At 29.0% G+C, this 25,705-nt stretch overlaps 3 protein-coding genes and 1 pseudogene across 17 annotated transcripts; 2 read left to right on the top strand and 2 right to left on the bottom strand.

Moving 5' to 3' along the window:
• The first annotated feature begins 7,071 nt into the window (after positions 1-7,071).
• LOC112280517 (uncharacterized) lies at positions 7,072-8,328 on the top strand. Its single transcript, XM_024516092.3, has 2 exons — positions 7,072-7,608; positions 7,835-8,328. The coding sequence occupies exons 1-2, from the start codon at positions 7,138-7,140 to the stop codon at positions 7,967-7,969; spliced, it is 606 nt and encodes a 201-aa protein (XP_024371860.1). The 5' UTR covers positions 7,072-7,137; the 3' UTR covers positions 7,970-8,328.
• Positions 8,027-8,826, bottom strand: LOC141045141 (adenine nucleotide transporter BT1, chloroplastic/mitochondrial pseudogene; annotated as a pseudogene).
• Positions 8,103-10,366, bottom strand: LOC112280518 (adenine nucleotide transporter BT1, chloroplastic/mitochondrial-like). Of its 2 annotated transcripts, none has more exons than XM_073532497.2 (2): positions 9,484-10,366; positions 8,103-9,176 (listed from the first exon to the last, which is right to left on the bottom strand). In XM_073532497.2, the coding sequence occupies exons 1-2, from the start codon at positions 9,613-9,615 to the stop codon at positions 9,036-9,038; spliced, it is 273 nt and encodes a 90-aa protein (XP_073388598.1). In that variant the 5' UTR covers positions 9,616-10,366; the 3' UTR covers positions 8,103-9,035. The 2 variants fall into 2 exon arrangements, with proteins under 2 accessions (XP_073388598.1, XP_073388599.1); XM_073532498.2 differs by having other exon boundaries at positions 8,103-9,173.
• Positions 10,367-10,546: 180 nt separating this feature from the next.
• Positions 10,547-14,451, top strand: LOC112280515 (uncharacterized). 14 transcript variants are annotated; one of them, XM_024516079.3, is made up of 9 exons: positions 10,547-10,785; positions 11,079-11,206; positions 11,473-11,620; positions 11,930-12,096; positions 12,367-12,839; positions 13,052-13,216; positions 13,456-13,649; positions 13,795-13,925; positions 14,128-14,451. In XM_024516079.3, the coding sequence occupies exons 1-9, from the start codon at positions 10,770-10,772 to the stop codon at positions 14,173-14,175; spliced, it is 1,470 nt and encodes a 489-aa protein (XP_024371847.1). In that variant the 5' UTR covers positions 10,547-10,769; the 3' UTR covers positions 14,176-14,451. The 14 variants fall into 14 exon arrangements, with proteins under 14 accessions (XP_024371847.1, XP_024371850.1, XP_090104614.1 ...); XM_024516082.3 differs by having other exon boundaries at positions 10,663-10,785; positions 11,473-11,530; XM_024516080.1 differs by having other exon boundaries at positions 10,755-10,785; positions 11,088-11,206.
• The last annotated feature ends 11,254 nt before the right edge of the window (positions 14,452-25,705 follow it).

Raw genomic sequence — 25,705 nt, 5'->3', positions numbered from 1 at the left:
TGGGAGCTAACAAAGACTAGACTTCTATAGTTTATGTGCCCTAATCTCTTGTGTCATAATTTAGAAAGATTTGTATTGTTGTTCTTCATGCTATTTAGTTCTAATTTATCATGGATTATTGTCGGTGTTTTAGGTGTGACTACTTATGTTGGATTACGTAAAATTTTAGTCAAATATTCTATTTTATAAAGTCCATTTGTTTGCTCTCAGGATTCTTTGGCTATTATTCTATGTGGTTTTTGAAGTGACATGATACTACTTTTTGTGGGACTAAAGATCCAAAGATTTCTTAGATGGATAATCTATCCTACTAAAAGTATGTTTTTATATAGTCCAAGAATAGAATAAACATCTTTTAGGGGTTTTATTTTTCTATTGGACAAGGATAAATCAATTGAGCATTACTTGACTATTATATGGGAATGGCCTCCAATGCATGTTACTAAGATACTATTCAATTGATCTATCTCACTAAAAGTTGAGTAGTCTCTTGAAAATGTCTACAAGTGCTTGAATCAAGGATCCAATCATTGCTTGATTAGCTAATTGTAAGAAATTCTAGCACATTTAGAATTACATTGTTATTAGGTAGGTGAAGTAAATGACACTCACTAGTGATTATTTTTGTAAATTTGACTTCCAAGTTTTGGATTGTTGTATTGTGTTGATGCCTCATTAGACTGAAATTGCTTCTCAAGGTATAATTTTCATTTGCAAAAGTATAAGAAATTAATACTAGAGTCCTACAATAGTAGAAGGTGTGGCGTAGTTTTTTACACATGTAACGAATTGTGTTGCTCATTGCAAATGTTCCTCCAAAATTTTATCAATAAAAGTTTGTGAAAATTTAATGATTCTAGTATAAAGCACTTGAAGTTTTATTAAATCTTTTCTTATAGAGATTTTAAATCCTTATAATGAAGGCTTTATTGGAAGCTTTATGAAATCTCTATAATGTGGTATTTGTCTCCTCAATGTGAAGCATGTTCTACAACTCTTCAAAGGTCAATATAGATTTTTCTAATTGAATTTGTAATATCAACTTGTCAAAATGCCAAGGTAGACAATTGAAGATCCTATATATTATAATCTCATTGGACTGTACTTGATTAATAGTCTTTAGATCTTGAAAAATGTCATGCATGTGCTACATAAAAATATCAATGTCTTACTATTCAGATATTTGGAGATGCTTCTAGCAATTGAGGACAATCATAATGTCAAAAATTGTGTTTCTATTAAACATTATATTTAAGAATTTCCATGCATCTTATTCGTCATTGATGTTGATAATATTTTAATGAAGCTCTAACATAATAGATAACTGGAGCATCATCTTTGCTCTTCATTTTTGTCGGCATAAAATATCTATTTTGATGGTGTCACAATTTGAGGGTTCTTTAGATTTTGTTTGTAAAGTAGATGATGCAATTGAGGAAAAAGGTGTTGATAGGTGCTTGATCAAGTCTCACAAATCTCCCTTCTCAAAAATCATTTGAAGAGCCTTTGATCAATGCTTATAGTTCTTTTGACATGTCAACATAGTATCTTTTGAATAGATATTCTCCAAATTATTCATCATATACTCTAGATCAATATTGTGTAATTTTAAAACTAATGGGTAGCCTAAGATAACAAAGTTGATATGAACCTCTAGTGCAATGTTCAAAAAAAAAAACTAAATAAGAGAATATTAAAGAAAAGAAAAGAAAAGAAAATGAAGAGCTTCTCTACTCTAATACCATAAGAGAATAAACAAACAATTATATAAAAAGTAGTGCAAACTTATATACATGAATTGTAGAATTTGCAAGTAAAAATATTTTTGAGATCATACTTAAAGTCCAAGTGCTAAGATTTAACTCTAGGATCTGAATTACCTACTATATTAATCATCTATATAGATGATAAATAAAAATGAATGCTCTAATAGGATTACGATACCAGATTGTATAGAAAAAAATATCTATTTATTTTAGAAAATTGATTTTTATTCTAATTGATTTGGATTCATTACCATTGTCAACCTATTACTAAGAGTTTTGGAAGTTGAGTCTTACAAATCTTAACTGTAGTCTTTATGTAATGGGCTACACAATAATTAGATATAATATTAGAAAATAGATATATATATATATATAAATATTTTATTTATTTATTTTATTTTAATATATAAATAAATAAATGATTTTAATAGCTTAACTTCTTATCATAAATAATCTTTGATAATACATAGTTTTGCATGGTTTTTAATTGACTATGGGACCAAAGATCAAAGGTCATAGATTGTAGGTCTAAATTTCCATGTCTATAGCTTAATTAAAGAACAAGTGAAAGCTTATAAATGCAAAAGACAATAGCTTGGCATTGAAAATATATGAATCTTCTTCTACATCTTGGCACAATGGAACATGTAACTAACATGACGTCCTATTTCAATTGCCAATATTGTATTAATACCAAATAGTTACATAATAGAGGTAGTAGATTAAATTTTAAGTATTATGACAAAAGATGCAATAGAATGAGATTGTAAAATTTTGAAATGTAATGTGTATATACAAATTAATATAATATGGTGCTTAAATAGAATAATTAATTTTTTATTTTTTATTTTTTATTTTATTTTTAAAATTAGATATTTAATTTGTTAAAGATAAGTAATTTATGGTATTTTAAGGATATATAAGATTTTTTAGATATTAAGTCATTAAAATTGTACATAGATTTGGATTAGTAATGTTTAAAAAATAAATTAAGTCTTTTATTTTAAATAATAATAATTATGAAAAAATTGATCTTTATCATAAAATAGAAGTGTACTTCATGTAAAGAATTGATTGACAACTTAATCTTGTGAAATGTAAAAACAAATATCAATCTTCTTGAAGTAGGTACAAAATAACAAGTTTATTTATTTATTTTTAAAAGAATAATAAAAATTTAGTTTTCATAGTAGATATTATGTTATAAAATTAAAAAAATGCATTGTTTTAATAGTAATTTATTTTGTACATGAAAATAGCTATTTATGTAATATGATTTGGATTGTTGAAAGATGAATTGTTTGATGAAAAAAATAAGCCTTCATAAAAGTCCTAAAAATACATAGATAAGCCAAATATCTTTATTTATCTAAATATTCTTTAATGAGAATATTTTCTCTATTTTTCTTACATTTATAAAAGATATTTTTGTAAAAAGGAATATTTGAATAATTAATGTTAATAATAAGGCTCTAAAGGCAAAAAAATATCCTTTTTGAAGACATATATAGTTATAGTGTATTTTATTGAGAAAAATTTCCTAAGGTGCCATTATCTTTTTTACTAAATTATTTTAAATAATAAATATTTCATTTATTGGTCCTTGTCTAAGATTGCACTAGAATTTGAAAAATGTTAGAAGTTAGAAGAACTTATTACACATCTAATTTATATGATTTTAATTTTTTTATTCTTATAGAGTTTAATAATATTTTTATTTTATGTTGGTTTAATTTGATTAGAAAATTAAATATTGCATAATATTAATATTTCCAAAAAATAAATAAAGTGCTATAGAACACTCATAAGCACTAACATGCAAGAACTATAATTACTAATTACAAAAGATACTTGATTAAAGAAGATTAGACACATCTTAAAATATACATTACAATATATTCAACAAAAAGATTAACACAGATTTTAAAGCATTCACAATAGCAGCACACTACCACAATAAAAAATAATACATTTACATGCACAAGTAAATATCAAGGAAATAAAAACAAACTAACATACATGAAAATTATCAACATACATCTACTAATATAGATTTTAGCAAAGTCCAAAACTTAAATAGTAACATATTAATAAGCAAATAAAAAGATTTATCATAGAAGAAGGAACTTTAAAAGAAATAATAGTATTTTTTTGGTCCTTTGAATTAAAAAAATTATATGGCTAATAAAACATGAAAGAAAAATATATGTGAAACCAATATTGAATATATTATTAGTAACAATAAATTTTAAAAAATTATCCAATTACTACAAGTTCCCATCAAAATTAATCAAAAAAATGCAATGCATATTAACATTTACCAATTTACATTTACTCTAGATAGAATTGGAATTGGTATGTTCTTTGCACTAGCGAGAAAGAAAACTTTTAAAATCTTTATAATATGCATCTTAATTTTGATTATAAATAGAAAAATATACATGTATATTATAATTATATTTTAATACTTATAATAATCTTATATGAATGAAGATCATAAATTTACACACACACACATATATATATATATATATATATATAAAATCTTTATTAAAATTATAGAAATTTTGGTCATAAATAAATAAATAAATATTCATCTATATTTTTAATTCTCATAAGTATTTTCTCATCATAAATTTCTCTAAATAATGAGAGATGTGCAATAAAAAATTAGTAGCTCTCTATTGTATCATTTTTCTAATATTTTTCAAGTAATAGACTTTAGTGGTGTCTAAATTTAAATTTTAAAAATAAGATATAAAAAAACAAGACTTGAAGCAATGTATTATAACCTTTATGAAAGAACCTAGAGAATTATAGAAATATTTTAAAAATTAAATGGTGGATATTTTTAATATATTAATATAAATTAAGTAAAAATATCAGAAAATTTGAAAGCTTAGAGAAAGAAGAAATTGATATCATTTCTTGCCAAAATAAGCTTAAAATTGAGCAATATATCTTTATACTTATGTTAAATGTTATATAAAAGCTACAAAAATATTATTAAGAAGGCTTGCTACGTTTACAAACAAAGTATCAACATATATAAATTGAAAAATACAACTACAGCTGTTTTAAATATCTTCTTTCTTGTATGTTAAATAGGATTATATATGTTTATATATTTATCTAATGTACTTAAACTAATTAATCCTAGTAGCTTAGTTTAAAATAGCCAATACTTAATTCTAATTTTTTAATGACTAACTTCTTACTTTGTTGAAAATTAAAAGAATTAGTTTTTTTATAAAAAGAACTTCTAGATCTCACATCCTATTTTTTTAGAGGGGGTCCTCCAAGAAGGTTTCAGCTACTACCCTTGAAAGGAGATAATTAAGAGAATGACCCCTCATGAATATTACCAAGCTGATTTGTTTTTTATTTTTTATTTTTTTAATATTTATTTATCTTTACTTGCTATTTGATACTTTTTATCCAAATCATTTGCTAGTAACTAGTTTTAATCATGGAAGGTTAAGTAGTTTCTATCTTAATAATTCAATCCTAAAATTATTTATCACCTTCCAATTGTCTCTATAAAATTGAACTTTAAAATTATTGTCTCTTTATTTAAATCATTTTTTTTTTTTTTTTTTTTTTTTTCCCCTTGAATCATCTTTTTTCTCTTAATTTTAATCATCTTCATCTATGTCTTTATATACTAATTGGTTATTTCTTTTAAGTAATTTTTACTTAATTTTACTAACCTTTATTTTTATTTTTATTTTTATTATTTTGTAAAATTAATTTTTTAAGTTACAAATGATTTGAAGACTCACAATTGGTGCCTAATTTAAACCTTTGTGGCTAAGATTAAGCTATCACCATTCTAATTATCATAATTCATCTAATTTAATAATTCACTACTTAATCTACAATCAAATTTCTTTGACTTGGCTAACAAAACACAAATTAAAAGATAACCATACTAACATTAATTATCAAGTTTTTAAGTATTTGATTTTATAAAGAAATTCATTAAAAATAAGAGAAAAAAGTCTAGACAAGAATTAGAATGCAAAAAAAAAAACATCTTGACGGTGCATCATAATTTTAAAATATAAATATCTAATTTTATAAAAGATGTTAAGTAAAACCTAAACAATTGGAGATTTAAACACAAGAAAGACAAAAGAATAAGAATAAGATTTTTTAAAATGACATATGGTAATAAGCATACAAAATTATTATAGACAGTTAAATATATCATCAAAGATCAAATCATTAAAGATTACAAAGCATCAAAGATTACACATTTTATATATTCAAGAAATAATTATTAGAAAACGTAAAAAAGAAATGTATATATATATATATATATGAAGTTTTTTCGAATCTTCTTTATAAAATTAAAATTAGAATATTTATGAAGAAATAAAATATACCAATTAATCAGCCATATTGTACAAAATAAGATATTAAATACATGGACTTTATTATAATCAATTAATTAATATTTTTTTCTTGAATTAAAGAATGTGATGGAAAAATACGAACTTAAAACTCACATTGTCTAGATGGTATAAGGGTGGAATTTTAAAGTATTATAAAGATGTTTTTAACAAATACTGCCTAAGATTGATTATTCAATCTTGAACTTGTCAATTTCATCAAAATATTATTAAAAATTACACAATACTTTTTTTTACAAAGGCAGTGGAAGTACCAAACTTGATAACTGTTTTCCAACAACTTTATTAAACACATTCTACAAGATATTTGCAACAGCAATGAAAAAACATGTTTAAGTAATGTTTATGAAAACAATTTATCTATACCAAACCACCTTCCTTTCCTTACAGTTTGTAGTAGATAACCTTCACGTAGTACATCAACCATGTCATTAAGAATTCTTACAAAGTTGCAAAACTATGTTTAATTTCATAATGTACAAAATCAATTTTCATGAAACATGCCTATAGAGCTGATTGTTGCAATTTTTATGTTATGCAGAGAGCAATCTTAAGATGAAATACATCTGAATGAATAACTCGCATCAAATCATAATATCTTAATCTTCAAGTGATTCTCCTCGTAGATTTCATGCTGCAGTAAGTGTAATCTTTGCAAGGTATTATAGTAGGAAGATTTGGGTAATAATAAGTATATTCTCCAACCACGGTATGGTCGATGTCAGAAACAACGTAACAGGCTTCTCGTAACGCTTTTAAATCTCGTTCACGATGATTTTGCGAATCTGGATTACTTCGAATCTCTCAGATTCAAAAGGATACAAAGTTATGAATGGTCCTCCCTTTGTTTTGAGACTTTACAGGGGGTTTCATTTACCTGTTAGCTCGTATCAGTAACCACTTAGTTGAGGCCAACTAGTCTCCTGACATTATACTCTCAAACAGCCATCGATTGTATGAGAACATCCAATCCAACCATCACCCCACTCACGTCAAGATTCACCACTGGAGGGCACGAAATCAGAAGGGCGGCTTTTAACGAACCTGCGATGGAATCTGAACCAGAACTAGACGGAAGTGGAAAGGTGAGAGACGATCTGAGGCTCCACGAAGTACATTTTTTTTTGCAACAAAACTGTTTTCAGGAGTTCTGCAAGAGTACCCAGTTTAAAAATTCTGTACTGGAGGGGTTGAATTTACAACTGAGTTTCAATGATAAGACTTTATTAGAACCTAAAGTGGAGGGGAATCTCAATGAAACTTCGCCACAACCTCCGGTTAACAAGGCTGCCGATGAGAAGGATTGGGAGGAGACGCTTGCGGCTGATCCACTTCTTAGCGGTCAACTTCTCGGCAGTGTGTCATGCAAAGTTGCAGACATTTCCGAAAAATTGGACACCACCATTGCAGCAACGATGAGAATTAAGGTTGGTGGATTAACCTTGCTATGACGATGCTTGCAAGGCCAATTGTCTACATGCAGCAAGATCCAGGGCTCAATGTCCAAACTTGAAGCATATAGCAGGTCCCGGGAATTGTGGTGACTCTGAATATTACGGTGAAAGTGTTTACTAAGGTGACGACATACTTGTGTTTGATGAAATGCAAGTATTTGATGAAAAGCTCAAAATCAACCAAGAAACAATGGCGCAGGTGGAAGGTCTTCAAGAAAGGTGCACCAGAGATATTGAATCATTTGCTAGCAAGGTAGCAGACTGCAGAAAAGCATTCGAAAGGATGGCTGGAGACAGAAGTTACAGCGTAAAAAAAACAGCAGAAGACTTCTAAAATATTCTGCTCTTTTTTGCTCGAGCCAGCAAAAAGAATAAGACCCAGTTGAGGCAATTACGCTGAGATACCACTCGCCCAACTGCAAATCTTGCTGCTGTTCCACATCATTTCCAATCAGGCCATTTACACGAAACTTGAATTCCATTGCCAGGCGCAGAGATCTTATTACGGACTATTTTCGTTTTTTTCTTACAGAATCACTTTCAATGCTTTGTAGCACATGATTGAGAGGCCAGCTACAGGCACCGATTTCAAACACCTGGGACCCAAGGCTCTGTATAAACCACTTATGCCATGCTCCCAAACAATGTCCTGTAAGGCATCTAGTCTGTTGGAATTTACAACCCTTCCTTTAATTGCTTCTACCTGCACAACCGAAGGAATCAATAGTTCACCAAAATGTTCGTAGAAGTTACCAAATTAAGATTCTCAAGTGTTGATCCCGTAGTTCGATGGAAATCAGTCAAGTTACAAAGTTACTGCATAGAGGGCGTTCTCTTCAATTGCATACAATGGGAGCTGTAAAAAGCTGGTATCCTTAAACATATACACATATCCACACACATTCACTAATGCTTGTTGGAAAAGAAAGACCAGAGCATCCCTTGAAATTAAGGGAAAGTCTTTCAAGACGACGGCCATCTACATTTTCTTCCGTCCACCTTTATCGGAAATGTGCTTGCAAATACAATGAGAAAGGTCTGAATATTGCCAATCCGTTCTCCTTGGCTCAGACGCTTGTACAAGAACCTCAATTTATCAGAAGCGAAGTAGTTGACTCCAACATAGAGTATTACTCCAATGTTATTTGGTGTCAATCCATGGTACAGCTCGAGGAACCCTTCTTCAATCATGATCCTATTAAATGCATGGAGAATGCCACGATATTTATCCGGTTGAGCAAGAAAATGACAAATAAACGCCATCAGAATTTTTGTAAACGGAGATCACAAGCAGGTAAGGATGCCCCTTCAAGGTTCCAATTTATCTGAATTCGAAAATGTCATTTTGAGGTAGGCAGAACGCAATTCCTCAACTGTATAGTCGGACGAGTCTTCAAAAGCTACAGGAGGTACGTGTACAATGTGGAAAACAATTCCGCACATAACCCAGGAATACGTGACACTGGCAACGATGGTAGAGGTCCAGCCCTCCCTTCAATTGAAATTAAATATCCCTTCACTTGGTCAAAAGCGAATAGCTGCTACAAAATACGAGAAAAGACGCGGTCAAGTCTCCAAACTCTGACATATGGAGAGTCTATGTTCAAACATTGAAATATCTAGTTGAATACATTAATTGCACTACTATCAAGGGTTGACGCCAATAAATTTTGCAAAATCCATCAAAAAGACAAAAATATCCTCATCATCCCGTCACCTTACAATTGCTTTTGAGAGAAATTATATATTGTCTTATTCTGAAACCTCGAAGGCCATCCCATTTACGTAAAATGAGGCATTCCATTAGAACAAGATGATTCGGTAATAAGAGGCAAAGATATCACTTACTTCGATAGTTTTGAGCACATCGATGGCATTGCCTCGAAATAACCCTTGCCATTCTTCATTCGTGACAGTCCAACTGAAGACCTCAGAGACTGAATGGCCATGGCTCTCCACAATCCAGCGTGTCTGAATCATCCCGAGTGGAGCTACGCCAGTACGCAAGACAGTGCCTGCAATCACTCCGCTCAGCAATCGTCGTTCATGCGGGTCCAATTTCCACCTAAACCTAAACTACTTCACCTTCTACTTCTCATGCCGAACCCCATCCTCCACCCCCTCTTCAAATTCCTCATTGTCCGGCTCCGACCCATAGTACCGTGTCTGAAATCCGGGCTTCTCAATTTCCTACCGATAGCTTCCATGATAGTAAACACACCATAATCTGCATGCTCCGCAATTCCTCTATGGACTCTTCCACCAAATTTTAACCCTGCCTTACAATTGCCCCAGGCTCAGTCTTTTAAAAACGTCCGGGTCACGAAATGCCACGAAACAAACAGCGACTGCAGAGGCCGCCGCGATGTAGCAATTGCATTGCATTGCTATCTCTCCGGGTGCGAGGGCGGATTACGCTCCGACGTTGCCATCCTCACTTCCCCCATCACTCACTCCACCTTCATCCCACTCTCACATCCACATCTACATCACCATAGCCCTCCAACCACATTCTCCGACTCTGCAGCAAAATCTTGAGAAAAATCGACCATTCCCACACCATTTCTTCTCATGATTCCGTCTCCGGAGTCGGTTGAGAAGTGAATCTCTTCATGGACAGCGCATCGATGCGAGAACTTCTTCATTGAGTGTCTTCTGGCCCCACACATCGTCGTAAATTCACGGCGTCGCAATCGCAAAGAAGGGGCCCAGTTGCCAATGCGAGACATACAGTGTATGCGCACTAATACGCTCCATGTAGAACACAGGTATTGACACCCGTTTACGAGAAGCACAAGCAGGTTCCGGGCATTCTAATCCGGGTATACGGGTGTGGTAGCAGGGGCCCGGATATCTCCACATTTTCGTATTTTGAACCACAAACAGTCATGCAAACTTCCCTCTAATTTTTCGACACTTGGCGTTGGTACTATCGAGCTCATCTTGCCACGCTGTCGGTCAAGCTCTTGCTGCCACGGGGAATGAACGAAGTTTTGGTCTCGGCGGCTGTTATCGTCACCATGGTCGTCGAAACTCGTGCTGCGCGGTGTTTTTTTCGTTCGGCCGCCCAAGCTTTCAGTTCCTTCGGGCTCGGCTTCGTAGCTGCAAATTAGCTCTCAAGCTGCGATCGATCGATGCATGTGGGTGAAGGTGTGCAACCACAGACTCTGTTTCTTTCTTTTTGTAAAGTTTTTTTTTGGACTCTTGTGGCCGAGGCAGCTATATCGCCCCTCTGCTGTGAAGTTAGAGCACGTTGTTCTGTGCTTCGTGGTTGGATCTACACTGGAGAGTGTGGTTGAGAGTTTTGGCGCAATAACTGCAGCCGGAGAACTGACTGTGCATTTGTCTCTTGGAGCTTCACGAATTTTGGGTTGAATCCCAACATTATTATTTTTCTGTGCCGGTGGGTGTGATCTCAGTTCTCCAACTTTCTCATCTTTCAGGCTGTGCAGACCACTTTGCAGTGCTGGGTTTTGATATTCTTCGTCACATTTGCTTTAATCCGTTTGATTCAATATCTGGGATTGATTCCATAAATTCTTGGCGGATTTATTCCAATAATTGGGGGCAGGTGCGAAGGCATTTTCGATCGCAATCTCCAGTCTTTTATTTTTATTTTGGAATGTAGGAATAGGGTTAATCCTGGTTCTATGAAATGTGACTCTGTCAATACTTGTGGTTCACCAATATGTATTCAACAATTCGTGTTAGAGGTGTAACCTTCTTTTCAGTGATCACCAGTGTTCTGACGGCAGGACTCTCTTCTAAACCTGGCTGGGTTTCAACTCGTCAAACGTGTAGACAAATTGACGTCAATAGACTTGTGTTGCTTGGCAGTGCAGCGACTGCACAATGAGAGGGGCAGCGGCAGCGGCCCAGAGCCAGCAGCATCCTGGTGGGTTTACGCCCTTCACTGTGGTGACCATGACAGTTGTGGCTGTGTTCTCTGTTTGGTTGTCTCAAATTCCAAATGCACCGTGGTCAAGTATGTCCTCTTTTCCTTCCCGTGTCTAGGGAATTCTACCGTACATCCATCTACGGTTCTTGCGCATCGCTAGTTACTTGCCCTTGCATTACATTGCTCTGCTTAATGGTCTGGTTTGGACTTCTCAATAAATAGTTGCAACTGTTGGCTTGCATAAAATATTTTGGACGGAAAAATTCCTGGAGTCCATTAATTGCTCATGGGGAGTTTTGAAACCGATGTTAGATTCATGAATCAATACTCTTCGTTCGTGTGATTCGTTGAACTGAAAAATACTGATAGTGGTTTGATTGACTGTTGGACCCAAAGGACATCACGACAATGATGGGGAAAAATTCCTGGCGAAGCAATTGAACTGGATCCACGGGGCTGCGAAGAAGGAGTGTCCTTTGCCACCAAGTGCATGTTGGTGGCAACAGGGAAGCATAATTAAGGGCATCCCAACAGGCCAATCCAAACCCAACTGCAAGTTTCTAGTGAGTTTAACTTTTTAAGACCATTTTATGTTGGTTGCACCAATGAACATAATTTTTTCCTGTCTCAGTTATCTGGTCAGGGGTGTGTTTTTAAGAGAAGAAATAGGATTTTACTTCGCCTCTTTCTCGGTCACTAAAATTGAGATTGCAACTATCTCTGTAATGACATTTTTGGCTCCTTATAAGTACAGACCCAAATACAAGTTATGACTCCTGCATGAACCTAGAAATTTGATTCGTTCTAAGTCACTGACAGACATGATTTTGCAGGTTCGTGACCCGGAATTTTTGGAAATCCTTGGACCGGCGCCTGAACTGAAACTGGTAGCAGAGACAGATGCCCATGAAGGCGGTGTCTATCATCCCGATAACAATGAGTTTTACTACTCAACCACCCGTCATAAGGTTGGGTACACGAGTATGATAACTTCGAGCGATGAAAAGGACTCTGCTGGTGAGCAGAACACGCAAGTCAGGAAAATTTCGTTGGACACCGGAGAAATAACAACGGTTTTCCCCGTGACGGACGTCGCAAACGGAATGGTTCTGGACAGGGAAGGAAACCTACTAATTTGTCAACAAGGTCAAGGAAAGAAGCCAGGTTACATTCAACGAGTGGACGTGAAGACTCTCGAAACGAGTATAGTGGCTGACAATTGGTTTGGAGCCGCATTCAACAGCCCAAATGATGTCGTGGTCAAAAGCGATGGCACGATTTGGTTTACAGACCCTATCTACGCATGGTAATTTCGTGCACCTTCTGCAATGACATGTTAGTCACTGATAACACATCAGAGTCTTTAATTCAGCCCTGGCGATTGGTTCTCGGCACGGGTTAATGATCGTCTGTAATCGTCGTAACTTGCCATCGAGATCTCTGCCGAAGGCTGAAAATTAGGCTTTCGCTTCCTGTATTCCAGTTTTGAAATCTCACTGGGATAGTACCTGTGGACAGGGCGCAAGGATTCAAACCCGAAATACAAGTGGAGGGACAGTTGTACAGAATTAACCTCGACGGTGTGGTGGATGCGATGGCAACAAATTTTCAACGACCCAACGGACTCGCTTTCTCTCCGGATGAAAAGCTTCTCTATGTGACTGATACTGGCTACTTGCAGGGGTATGTCAAGTTATCCCTACTAGTACACCTCCATTAACTATCACTCCTGATTCAAACACTTCCCATGTTCTACCTCATATGTCTGAAGTACTCTGGATGGATTGTGGTTTCGCACGAAAACTCCGTATCCTTTGTTCGCTACTCCTTTGTCACTTTGAACCTAGATGTCGAAAATCATCATATAAGATGGTGAGTTTTGTTTACTGCGAATACCACTAACATGATTGTTTCGTCTGCAGTGAAGAGTTTGATAAAGGAAAGAGACATCACATTTATGTGTATAAGGTTCGCGAGGATGGAATGCTCAGCAGCAGACGCTTGCTTGCTTCTGTAGGCATGTACGACGGATCAGCTCCTGGGCTAGGACTGCCCGACGGCATTAAGGTCGACACTAAAGGACGCATTTACATAGGTTCGCCAGATGGTGTCCAAGGTAGGCAACTCTTCATCCTCAACTGTGAGCACTTCATTTGCTTAGTCCCTTGTGCAGATTGTATGCCTGTTTAACACTGAGTAGCATGTTTTTACAATTCCCTCTTTCTGAAAAACTACGTTATCTTGTTTTCGTCTTGGTGCAGTGTTCAGTCGATCAGGAAAACCGCTCGGATTAATTGCTCTTCCGGACGTCGTCAACCTAGGCTTCGCCGGTGAAAAACTCAACAAGCTTTATATTCTTAACGACTCCTCCATCCACATGATTGAGTTGCAGGTGAGGGTTTTTTCTGACTAAAAATGTTCTTCAATTTGCATTCTTTTGATGCAGTTTTAGGTAATACTCTATTAGGCATTTAGATGGGTGTACTTGTGCTCGCATTCCGTTAGAAATGTGGGATCCTAAAGCTTTCAGGCTACTCATGCGATCGGTCAGTGAAAATTTATCAAGTGGTTAATTTGTACGGTTTTTGATACAGGCTACTGGAGCTGGTTTACATTACGCTTCGAAGTTTATGAAGAAGTGATGAAGTGGAAAGCGTTTGATGAGACTATCAATTCAATTGTACAACATTTGTGCAGTGGTAGACATTTGATCAGTATGCCAGTTCCTTTGATGAACTCAGCTGTGGCAACGTTTAGGGAGATTCAGGTGTGACCATGTGTCTCAAAGAGACAATACTTAGTGTTGCCAGACGTATGAATGTTAGCTGTAGGTTTCTGCAGCACTTATTTTAGAAATTTTGCTGCGCCTATACATGTATCCCCCATTTATACGTATCACATCATTTCATTACTGACAATTCCAATATTCAAACATGCATCTTTTGGAGAATTTTGGATATAAAGAAATGCTTCTATCTGTGAAAAAGATTTTTGAAGTAACAAACACACAAAACAACCAACTTGACCAAGACTGTAGGATTTTAGTATAAATTAAAAAGATTTTACAAAAAAAATTATGTTGTCAAAAGAATATATTTTATTATATTATATTTGACGATGCATATCTTGTATGAAGAATCAAAACATATGATTTAAATTATAGCAAAAAATTGCTTAATTATGTAAAGTCTTTTGTACTAGGTTCATTTTATGTTCAATTGAAGACATAAAATGATGCAAGATAAACATTAATTGTATGATCATATATAGTTTCTATTTATTTTTTTTATTTTTTTAAAAAAATTAAAATGTGGACTATCTTTTTTTGATTTTTTTAAAATCCAAGCAATAAATGAATCTTGTTTGCATCAAAAAATGTATAAAAACCAAAAATTTCAAATCATTTTTTTAAATTAAGATTTTAAAATCTACAAAAATTAAATAAATTTTTTAAATGTACATTATACAACTTAATAATAGATGAAAAAATATCAAATTCATAGTACCAATTTTCAAATATTATGATTTATGAAATTATTATAATATTTAGATTTTTATACTTTTGGATTGCAATGCCAAAATCACAAATTTTATAACTATAATTTTATGGTTTTAAACATGCTAAGCACTTCTTCTAACACTCTTTTTTTTAGTTAATTAGCATATAGCAAAATAAAATAGATTTTTAAAAAAATTTATAAAATAATTGATTATTAACATTATATTATAAGATTTTAAAAAAATTATATATATATATATATATATATATATATATATATATTTAAAAGTATATAACTATAAATCTGAAAAATTATTAAAAATATTGATCATAAAGTTTTACTAAATTTTGTTATTGCTTTAAAAGAAAGCAGTATGACCTTTATTATACCAACTATCAAAAGATTTAAATTTAAACCTAAAAAGTAGTTTTTAATTATTTCTTCCAATTACAAAATTAAAAACTACTTTTTAGTAAGATATGGCCAACTTGTTGACCAAGTTTCAATTTATTTATTACCTACAATACATATAAAGTGAAATCCACATCCATAAAGCCTTTAATAAGCTTTTTTATAAGATATTATGAAATTTATTAATTTCTATCTACTTCTTTAAATTCAATAAATAAATAAATAAATAAATATATATATATATATATATATATATTTATGATTAAAGTTTATTTTTAAATTCAACATTTACTTAACCATATTAAAGATACTTACTACAACTTAAAATAATTTGAGAAATAATTCAAAAAATAATTAAAAGCTACTTTCTTATGTTGATAAAAAAAGATTTTTTTATTGTTTGTTAGAGCGTATAATGAAACTTTGTCAAGGATAAGAACTCAAAAAATATAAATAAAAATAAATAAAATATTTTTTTAATACAAATGATAATAAATAAAAATAAAAATAAAAATGTATATGAAAGAAGAAATTGAAATGAGTGCTGTCAAATATTAAAATATTAGAAACTCTATAAACTAGATTAGAATTAAAAAAAAGAGATGACAAGAGTGAAAAAGACCTCATTCTTGGTTCTATATATACTATCTAACTAAGAACTACGTCGCAATGTTCTATAGGACCTCAAATATGTATTCAACTTGCATGATATGTGTCTAACTTGCAAAATAGGCTTCTTATATATACGGCACATGTACAACTTATACCACAAGTAGTAAATTAGCTGATCAAGTTTTTAACCTATCAATCATATATATATATATATGAAGGCAAATCGTATCTATAAAGCTACTAAAAAGCTTATGCATAAGATATTATCAAATTTATTAAATTTTATATATTTTTATATATTCATATTATTTAGATAATTATTAGAATAAATATAAATGTCCATGGCATTACCTCTTTTTTAAAGATGAGTTCCACAAAGAGCAGTAATCATATGTTGAAGAAGTTCAAACTGCGATAAACTAGATTTATTACATACTATGATCTTTATTCTATTTGAAGGCAGTTGATAGGTCTTGTCAATTATTGATAGTGTATCTTACATGGACAAGAAGACCACCCTGATATTTGATCAATGTTGAGGTCTTTATAATTTCTATCAAATAAAATATTTAGACCACTACAAAGAGTGATTTCCACCTTTAATAAAATTAAAAAATATTAGAAGTATCTTCCAGTGTCATGATATCAAATACATTATATCTTGCCATCTATTTGAGGAAGAACATGTTGTTCTTAAAGGTCTTTATTTCTATCATATTGTTTTGAAATATTACATTATAATATTTTTTTTGTATTTCAGCAAATAATAGGTCTTGAATTGAATTTTCTAGTTGCTGATTTTCTATCTTTCTAATGCCACAAATACAAAAAAGCCACAATCAAAGATAGAGAATAGAATAAAATCTTTACTAAATATCATTTTTTTTATAGCAATGCATTTCTTAATTCTTCATCTTGATTTTGATGGATGTTATTGATGAAAAGCTTTTACCTTCTCTATTGTATTTTTAAGATTCTTTGTTAGCTCCTATATACATTCACCAATATCATCTATGTGCTAATGAACAAGATATTTCAACCAAAGTTGATGTTTCCTTGAATCTAAGATTTTTTCAACCTCAAATTATTGATTATTATTCACTTTTGTAGGAAGTAGTGGCATGTATTTTTTTTTGTAATATATCCATTATCTTATATGAATCAAAAAGTGATATATTGAATACATGATGGATCTTTATAGATTCTAATAGATATAATTAATATGCAATTTAATTAATCTATTTATAAATAAAAAATGGTCCAAATCTTAAATAATCCGAATTATCACTGAGGTAGCTAAGCCTAACATTATAATGAAAGAAAATTACATCTTGTTGCTAATGTAGAATTAAGGATGTTCTTTGTGATAGGCATCTGTATTGTAATGCCTATCTTTTATCATTTTAAAGCTTCTTTTAATTATACATTCATTCTTGCATAAAACTTTGATAAATAATTTGTCAAATCTTTTACTACAAGATTATCAATTTTTGAAAAGTCAAAAGTATTAAAGTGTAAATAATAAGCATAATTAATAAAAAAAAGATACTTATTAATTAGACAAATATATTGTGTTGTCATAAGAAATTTTTACCAATAGCAAAAAAAATTTCCAAACATCTTCATTATAGTTGATAATACATTCCAAATATTACTCCAAAATTTCATTCACCTATTTGATTTATCTATCAGTTTGATGATAGAAAGCCAAAGATAATTTTATATCCACCTTTAATATCTTAAAAATGATTCTTTAAATCCTTTATAAAAATTAGATTCTTCTTTTTAGATATAATATATATTATCAACCTATGATAGCAATAAATATTATTAAAAAAAAGTTTAGTTATTTCTTTACATATGGTAGATTTTATATAAGATATAAAGTGACATCTTAATATAACAACCTATTATAAAAAATTTAGAGTCACATGAACTTGAGATTATAAGATATGTGATAAAATCTATAAAAATAAAAGACCATGGTTTTTTTTAGTATAGATAGTGGTTATAAAAGTTTATAAGATTGATGACAAAGAGTTTTTGATCCAAAATAAATATTACATGATTGTACAAAGTCTTTAACTACCTTTCATATTTTAAGCCACCAAAAAACTTTTTATAGTAAATTTAAAAAAGAAATGTATCTAAAATATCATATAATTAAAAAATTATGACAAGCTTCAAGAATTTTTAATCTTACTTCAACTTTTGGAATATATAAGTATTTTTTGAAATAAAGTAGATTATTTTAATATTCAAACTTAGAAGCATCATGAGATTTAAAAGATTTTTTTTTTAATATCACAAATAAGAAAATCACAAAATATACTTAACTAATTTTTTAGAAAAAATATTAAATTAATAGTTATTATTGATTTCATTACTCAAAAATGAAATTCTTCTAGCTCCAAGAGAGTTATTTTTTATTAATTAAAAGTTTCATTTCTTTCATTTGGCATAAAATAAGAAAGTTTGAAATAGAATTTTGACAAATCTAATTATTTTCTTAATCAATAAGTGATATTCAATAAAATCTTGATAAGAACATACTTCAATATATTTATGAATAATTCAAAACATATATTGAAATAAAGTATTTAAAATCTTTGTGATATATAAAAATAATTATTAAATTTAAAATTCTTTCTAAATAATGGTGTATTCTTGAAATAAATCCAAAATTATAAGAAGTTTTTTATCTTAGATCTTGCAGTTGATTTTTGCTGATGAAAATTTGTGAAATGAAAAGCAACTAGGTAAAATTTGTCATCTAGTCTTATTAAAGATATGAATTTCGGAGAACTAAAAAATCAATATATTCTTATGTCATTCAAAAAGACTTAAAAATCATTCAAAGATGGTATAATATTAAACTAAAATGACTATTGCCAAAAACAAAAAGATTAAAAAGACTTGAAATAAAACTAAAAACTAAAAAGTTATTGAAAAAAATGAAGAAGACTTCATTCTTCCATCCATGTATACTATCTAATTAAGAGCTACATAGCAACATTCTATAAGACCTCCAATACATGTTTAATTTGTAAGATATGTATCTTAACTTGTAAGATAAGTTATTTATATGTGAGCTACATCATTAACTTGTACCATAAGTTATTATGACATGCAATATATAGCTAACTAATTTGCAAAGTTTCTAATCTATTAATCAACTACAAACATGTATAAAATCAAATAAATATGGCAAATTATATTTGTGATATATTCTTATCTTTATTTTCTTTCAAAGCAGTTGATAGGTTCTTTTAGCCATTTACAATATCACATACCAAAGAGAGCAGACCACCCTATTATTTAATCATTATTAAGGCCTTTATTACTCTTTTCAAATTAAACATTTGAAACATCGTTGAGGATGGTTCCTACCTCCAATAATATCATTAAGCATCAATAGTCTCTTCAAAGGTCATAATACCAAACACATTATATCTTGTCATGAATTCAAGGAAGAATATGCCATTCTTGAGGACCTTCATCTCTATTATATCAGTGTGAAGGTTGTAACAATTGTAATGTCTTTTTTGATAACTTAGTAAATAATAACTCTTAAGTTGAATCTGCTAGCAGTTGATTATTCATCTCTTAAGTACTATAAATATATATAAAGTATAAACAAAAGTAGAAGTTAGAATGTAATGTTTTATGAATCTTGTTTCTTTTATAATAAAGATTTGTTATTCTTCACCTTCATTTTGATGGATGTTGTCAATAAAAACCATCAATCTTCTTTACTACATTTGCAAGATTTTTGATAGGCTCCTATATAAATTTACTAATATCATATCTATGCAAATGAACAAGATATTATAACCTATTTCAATGTTGCCTTGAATCTAAGACTTATTTGATTATATGTTTTTTTATTATTATTTACTTCTATGAGAAGAGATATCATTTATTGTCTTTCTAATATATCTATTATCTTGTATGGCTCAGAAAAAGATATATGGAATATAAGTTGGATTTTTATAGACTATAGTAGATATAATTAATAAATAATTAAATCAATTTGTTTACATATAGAAAATGGTCTAAGTCTATACCAATCCAATCTACAAGGGCATATAATTTTGATATCACAACAAAGTAATCATATCTTATCATCAATATAGAATTGAGATTTTTTTTTTACAATAAGCATATGTATTGATCTTTTTTTATTCTTGAGCTTCTTTTAGTTATGTCTTTACTATTGTATGTGGCATTGATAAATAATTTTCTAAATCTTTTGCCATAGAATTATCAATTTTTAAAAAATTAAAAATATTGAATTATGGATGATAACTATAATTAATAATAAATTTTTTTTGAATAGAATAATATATTATATTATTAAAAATAAATTTTATAAGTAGTAAAATAATTGTCCAATCATCTTGTTAATAGTCGATGATATGTCTCAAATTTTGTTCTAAAACTTGGCTTATACACTATGTTTGTCTATTAGTTTGAGGATGAAAAACTAAAATTAACTTTATATCTATCTTTAAAATCTTAAAAAGAGTTTTATAAAATCTTGATATAAATTGAATCCTCCTATTTGATATAATATCCTTGAATAATCTATGATAGTGATAGATGTTGTCAATAAAAAGCTTAGCTATTTCTTCACTTAACTTAGATTTTGTACATGATACAAAATATATCATCTTCATGACATGTTCTACTACAATAAATATAGAATTATAAAAACCTGAGATTAGAAGATTCATAATAAAATCTATAAAAAAATAAAGATTTTGGTTGTTTTGGAATAAGTAATGGCTGAAAAAGTCCATAAAAGAGTTTTTTTTATCTTAAACAAATATTACATAATTATACAAAGTCTATGACTATCTTCTATATTTGAAGCTACCAAAAATATTTAGATATTAGCTCTAAAGTTTTATTGTTTTTAAAATATATAGCTATTAAAAAATTATAATGATTTCAAAGGACACGTAATCATATTTCATTTTTTGGAATATATAATCATCTCTCAAAATAGAATAGATTATTCTTAAATTCAAATCTAGAAATATTTTGAGACTTAGAAGAATTATTCTTAATATCATAAACAAGAAAATCAGAAGACATATTCAATAGAACTTGCTTGAAAAAAGTTGAATCAATAGTCAATATTGATTTCATTGCTTGAAGATCAAAATGCTTTGGCTTGAAGAGAATTATTCTTTATTAATCAAAAATTATACTTTCTTCTTTAGATGCAAGATATAATGTCTATAAAAGATGATTGAAAAACTTTATTATTTTTTGAATTAATAAGTGATTTCAAAATCAAACCTTGATACAAACATGCTCTAATTAGCTTGGCAACAATTCAAAATATGTAATGCAATAAAATACTTGAGATTTTTGTTATTTGTGTATATAATGACTGGACTTGAAGTGCCTTCTAGCTAATGATGCCATTCTTAGTACAAATGTATAATTGTAAAAAGTTTTTTATCATGTATTTTATAGTTGAACTTTGCTACTAAAAATTTATTACAATAGAAAGCTATAAGATGGAGCTTGTCATTTGTTTCTATTTATAATAAAATTACATCTATAGCTAAGTTTGATGAATCTATTTCCATAAAAAATGCCTTAATATAGTCAAAAAAAGATTAATGCAAAAAGAAATGATTTTTTTAAGGCTTTAACAAGTGCTTCAACTTTTTTTTTCCATTCAAGTTTGTATGTATATATCAAACGTATAAAAAAAGCCGCAACTTGAAAAAAATTCTTGATAAAGATTTGATCATAATTGGAAAAACTCAAAAAATATTATATATTTTTGATAATTTTTGAAATCTTTTAATCTATAATAATCTGAATCTTTTTAAAATCTATCATAAGACCATCATTTGAAATAATATATTTGAAGAAGTCAACTTTAGTAGAATAAAATATATACTTTTTTATCTTGGTATATAATTCTATATTTCTTAATTTTTGTAATACACAATGATAATGAACTTCATATTCTTTTGTATTCTTAAAATAGATTAGAATTTTGTTTAGATAATAGATAAAAAAATCATCAAGAAATTCTCAAAAAACATCATTTATTGGATGTTGAAAAGTAATTGGTGCATTTTTGAGTCTAAAAGGCATAATATTATATTCAAAATGTTCATATCTAATTTAAAATATTATTTTCTATTTATCTCTTTCTTTAATGTTATGTTCTTTATTGTTGTGTAATAATATGATTATATAGTCAAAAATTAAAATATGGATGTTAATATAGAAAAACCTAATAGAAAGGTGTGATAGAAAAATAAGGATAAATAATAGAAAGGTAGTAAAAAATTTAGCCTTAATGTTTTTTTTTGTCAAAAGAATTATTTATTTTATAAAAGCATAAATAAGCCGAATCAATATAAATGACATAAGAAATTGATGTAAGCATATTTAAAAAATTCAACAATAGATTAAAGCAAAAATTACTTCAAATTATCAAAAATTTGTATCCAAAGAGGATTGATTATTAACTTAAATTAAAATCATACTCCAAAATACAAAACCATGCACTTGTAGCAATTCCAAGGTTTTTTTTATAAATCAATAAGTGAGATTTGAGAAAAAACTTAAAGAGAGATTTTTTTAGTATTAATTTCATGTCATTTGGATTAAAGTTAAGATTTTAAAGGATTTTCAAAGTTAGTGATATATTTGGCAAGTTTGGATTTTAAAAAATATAAATAAATTTACAAAACTCAAGATTTTATGAGATTTGTAGCACCTTTATGGATGAAAATTAAAACATTTGTTATTGTTCTTATAATAAATTTTGTTGTTATGAGAAATTTGAAATCAATCAAGTAATTAGATTGAAGTATATGAAGGTTTTTATAGGTTATAGTCTTGGATAATTGAGATTTAAGTTTTGTAAAAGAGTTTCCAATCTTGCAATATTTTCTAATTTGATTGAAGCAAAAATTGTTAATAGGAATTTGAACTAAAATATCTACACATAATCCAAATTGTGGAGCAATTGAACAATTCAACAAAGAAAAATCTACATTAAAAGATCAATATTCAAGTGAAAAAAGAATGATAGCTAACAACCAAAAAAATTAGAGAGCTTTTCTTGCTATTGGTATATGTAATCTTCTTCAATTGTTTTTGTGCTTATTGCTTGTTTAGTTGTTGCAACTTGTACAAATTTTGAGTCAAAATCAAAGATTCAATCATTGATTATTGAATTTTTAATCTATTATTGAGTTATTAAGAGTTATTTAAGATTTTGGATTTGATTAAAAATTGATTAAAATTGATTTATGAACTAAAGATTAATTAAGATTCATTTAGGATTTAGTTAGGATTTAGAATTTTATATAGATTCAATTAATATTTTATTAATATTTTATTAGGATTTTATTTAGATTTTACTAAGATTTCATTAGTATTTAATTTATAATTTAATTATAATTATTAGGATTTGAATTAGGATTTAATTTGAGATTTTATATAAAATTTGGTTGGAATTGATTTAGGATTTTATTACAATTTATTAAAGGTTATATTAGGATTTGATTAGCATTTAATTAGGATATTTATTTTTAATATTTTCAAATTTTTATATTATATATATATTATTAAGATTTATTTATTATTTTTAAATTTTTTTTTAAAAGTTCTTGAAATTTCTTTTAGATTTAATTAAAGATTTATTACCATTATTATGATTTAATTGGAGTTTATTTTGGATTCTATTAGAATTGTTAGAGTCATCTTATTGCAATTTTTTTTTTTTTTTTTTTTTTTTTTCCCACGACTACATGTCTAATGTATTCTCAAGCAGACTTCATAAAATATGACATCATAGATCTATTTTTGTATAGTTTTTTTCTTAATTGAGTTAAATAAGAAGTTTTAAAATCATAGATAAAGAATATTTATTCTTGATGATGATTTGATTGAATCTTCAATAGCCCACAGACATGTGCAAAGATTTGTTCTATTCTTCACAAATAAGAAAGGAGTTCTTGCTAGAGATTTAGAATGGCATATAAAGTTTTTAACCAAGTTCTTATTAATGTATTTCTTGAATACAACTAATTTATTTATTTGTGATAAGCTATAGATTGGTCCAAATGGTAGTTGAGCTCTTTCTTAAAGATTGATAGAATAGTCTTAAGAACCATGTTCTAAAAGAATATCAATTTTTTTTCTTCAAAAATATCTTGATAATCTTGATGCTAGCTTGGAATACTACTTAAAGTCTTTTTTTCATCAAAAATAGGTGTGGTATATATAGAAAAAGTTGGCCCTTCTTTTACAACATGTATGAAAGTTGTTGCACATACTAATAAGAATTTGGTTGTATTAGACTTATAGATTTCTACTTAATTAGAAAAATCTTAGATAATTTACAAGAAAAATCAAGGTTATAAAAAATTCAATCTATTTAAGAGTTGTACTTTTTTTATTATGATAATCCTAAAATAACTAAATTAGATGGAGATTTAATGATATTAAATGTTATTAAGATATTATGGTCTTTAGTTGTTACTTTTAAAGAAATTATTTCATGAATAATGTTTCTAAAGGATAGTAAATAACCATCTATAACTTCTAAATATATAAATTTGATTTTCTTGACAAAGTATATTTCTTATTTTTTGACAAAATCTTTGTCTATAAAACAAACTAAGGCTCTTTAATCTAATAAAGAAAACATTTGGTGATTTTTTCACTCTTAAATAAACTTCTATTTTAAAATAAGATGAAAGATTTGAAGAAATAATAAGACATGTACTAGGTATTGTATAAGATTCCAATCACTCAATCTTTATTATAGTTAAAATACTTCTTTACTAATATATCATCTTCTTCGGCAACCATGCTCCTTATTTTGTAATTATTTCACTTCTTTAGACAATTTTTGGTAGTATGCTTGGATTCTCCACAATATAAGCACAAATCTTTTTGAGAATGTTGAGTATTTTTTTTACTTAGTAAGATGTTTAAAATGTATTTTGTCAATTTGCATAGGCTTTGAGCTTGATGAATAAGCTTCTAAAAACTTTGAAGATGTCACCATGACTTGACTTATACCTCTCCAATCAAATCTTTGTTTTTGATGTCTTTTAATGAATCAATTATTGCATGCAATGGCTTGAGCAATAATCTACTCTAATGAGTTTGTTCTTGGCATTGTCAACAATAAATCCTTAATATTAACTTTTAATCCATATCAAAATTGATTGGTAAAGGCATTGTGATTTCAATCTACATTCTAAATGCAATTTTGGAATTCAGCAATATATATGGTGGCTAAATGTAATCCTTGTCATAAAGCTGCAAATTTTGTCTTTACTATCTTTTTTCAATCACTTTTTCAAAATATGGCCATAAGTAATTTTAAGAATAAATTCAAATAATAAAATATTTTTTAATCATTTTTTGTCAAACGTGCAAATAAAAAATGAATACTCTTAAATAATAGCATACCTATGAATTTGACTGGAATAAATCCATCACGTTATTAAAAAAGATACAACTTTAGATAAAGCTTATTTGTTGTAGAAATCTTTGAAACTTTGATCTTATTCCATCAAAATTATTTGGCATACTTATCCTTGCCTCTTTCATACTAATAATAATAAGGCTTCTTAGATTTGATTGTAAACTT

The sequence above is a fragment of the Physcomitrium patens genome, chromosome 3 (assembly GCF_059467195.1).
Source record: "Physcomitrium patens ecotype Gransden chromosome 3, ASM5946719v1, whole genome shotgun sequence".
In the NCBI taxonomy this organism is placed as follows: Eukaryota; Viridiplantae; Streptophyta; class Bryopsida; order Funariales; family Funariaceae; genus Physcomitrium; species Physcomitrium patens.
The sequence above is the reverse complement of the archived record's forward strand: the minus strand, read 5'-3'. Positions and strand labels throughout refer to the sequence as shown.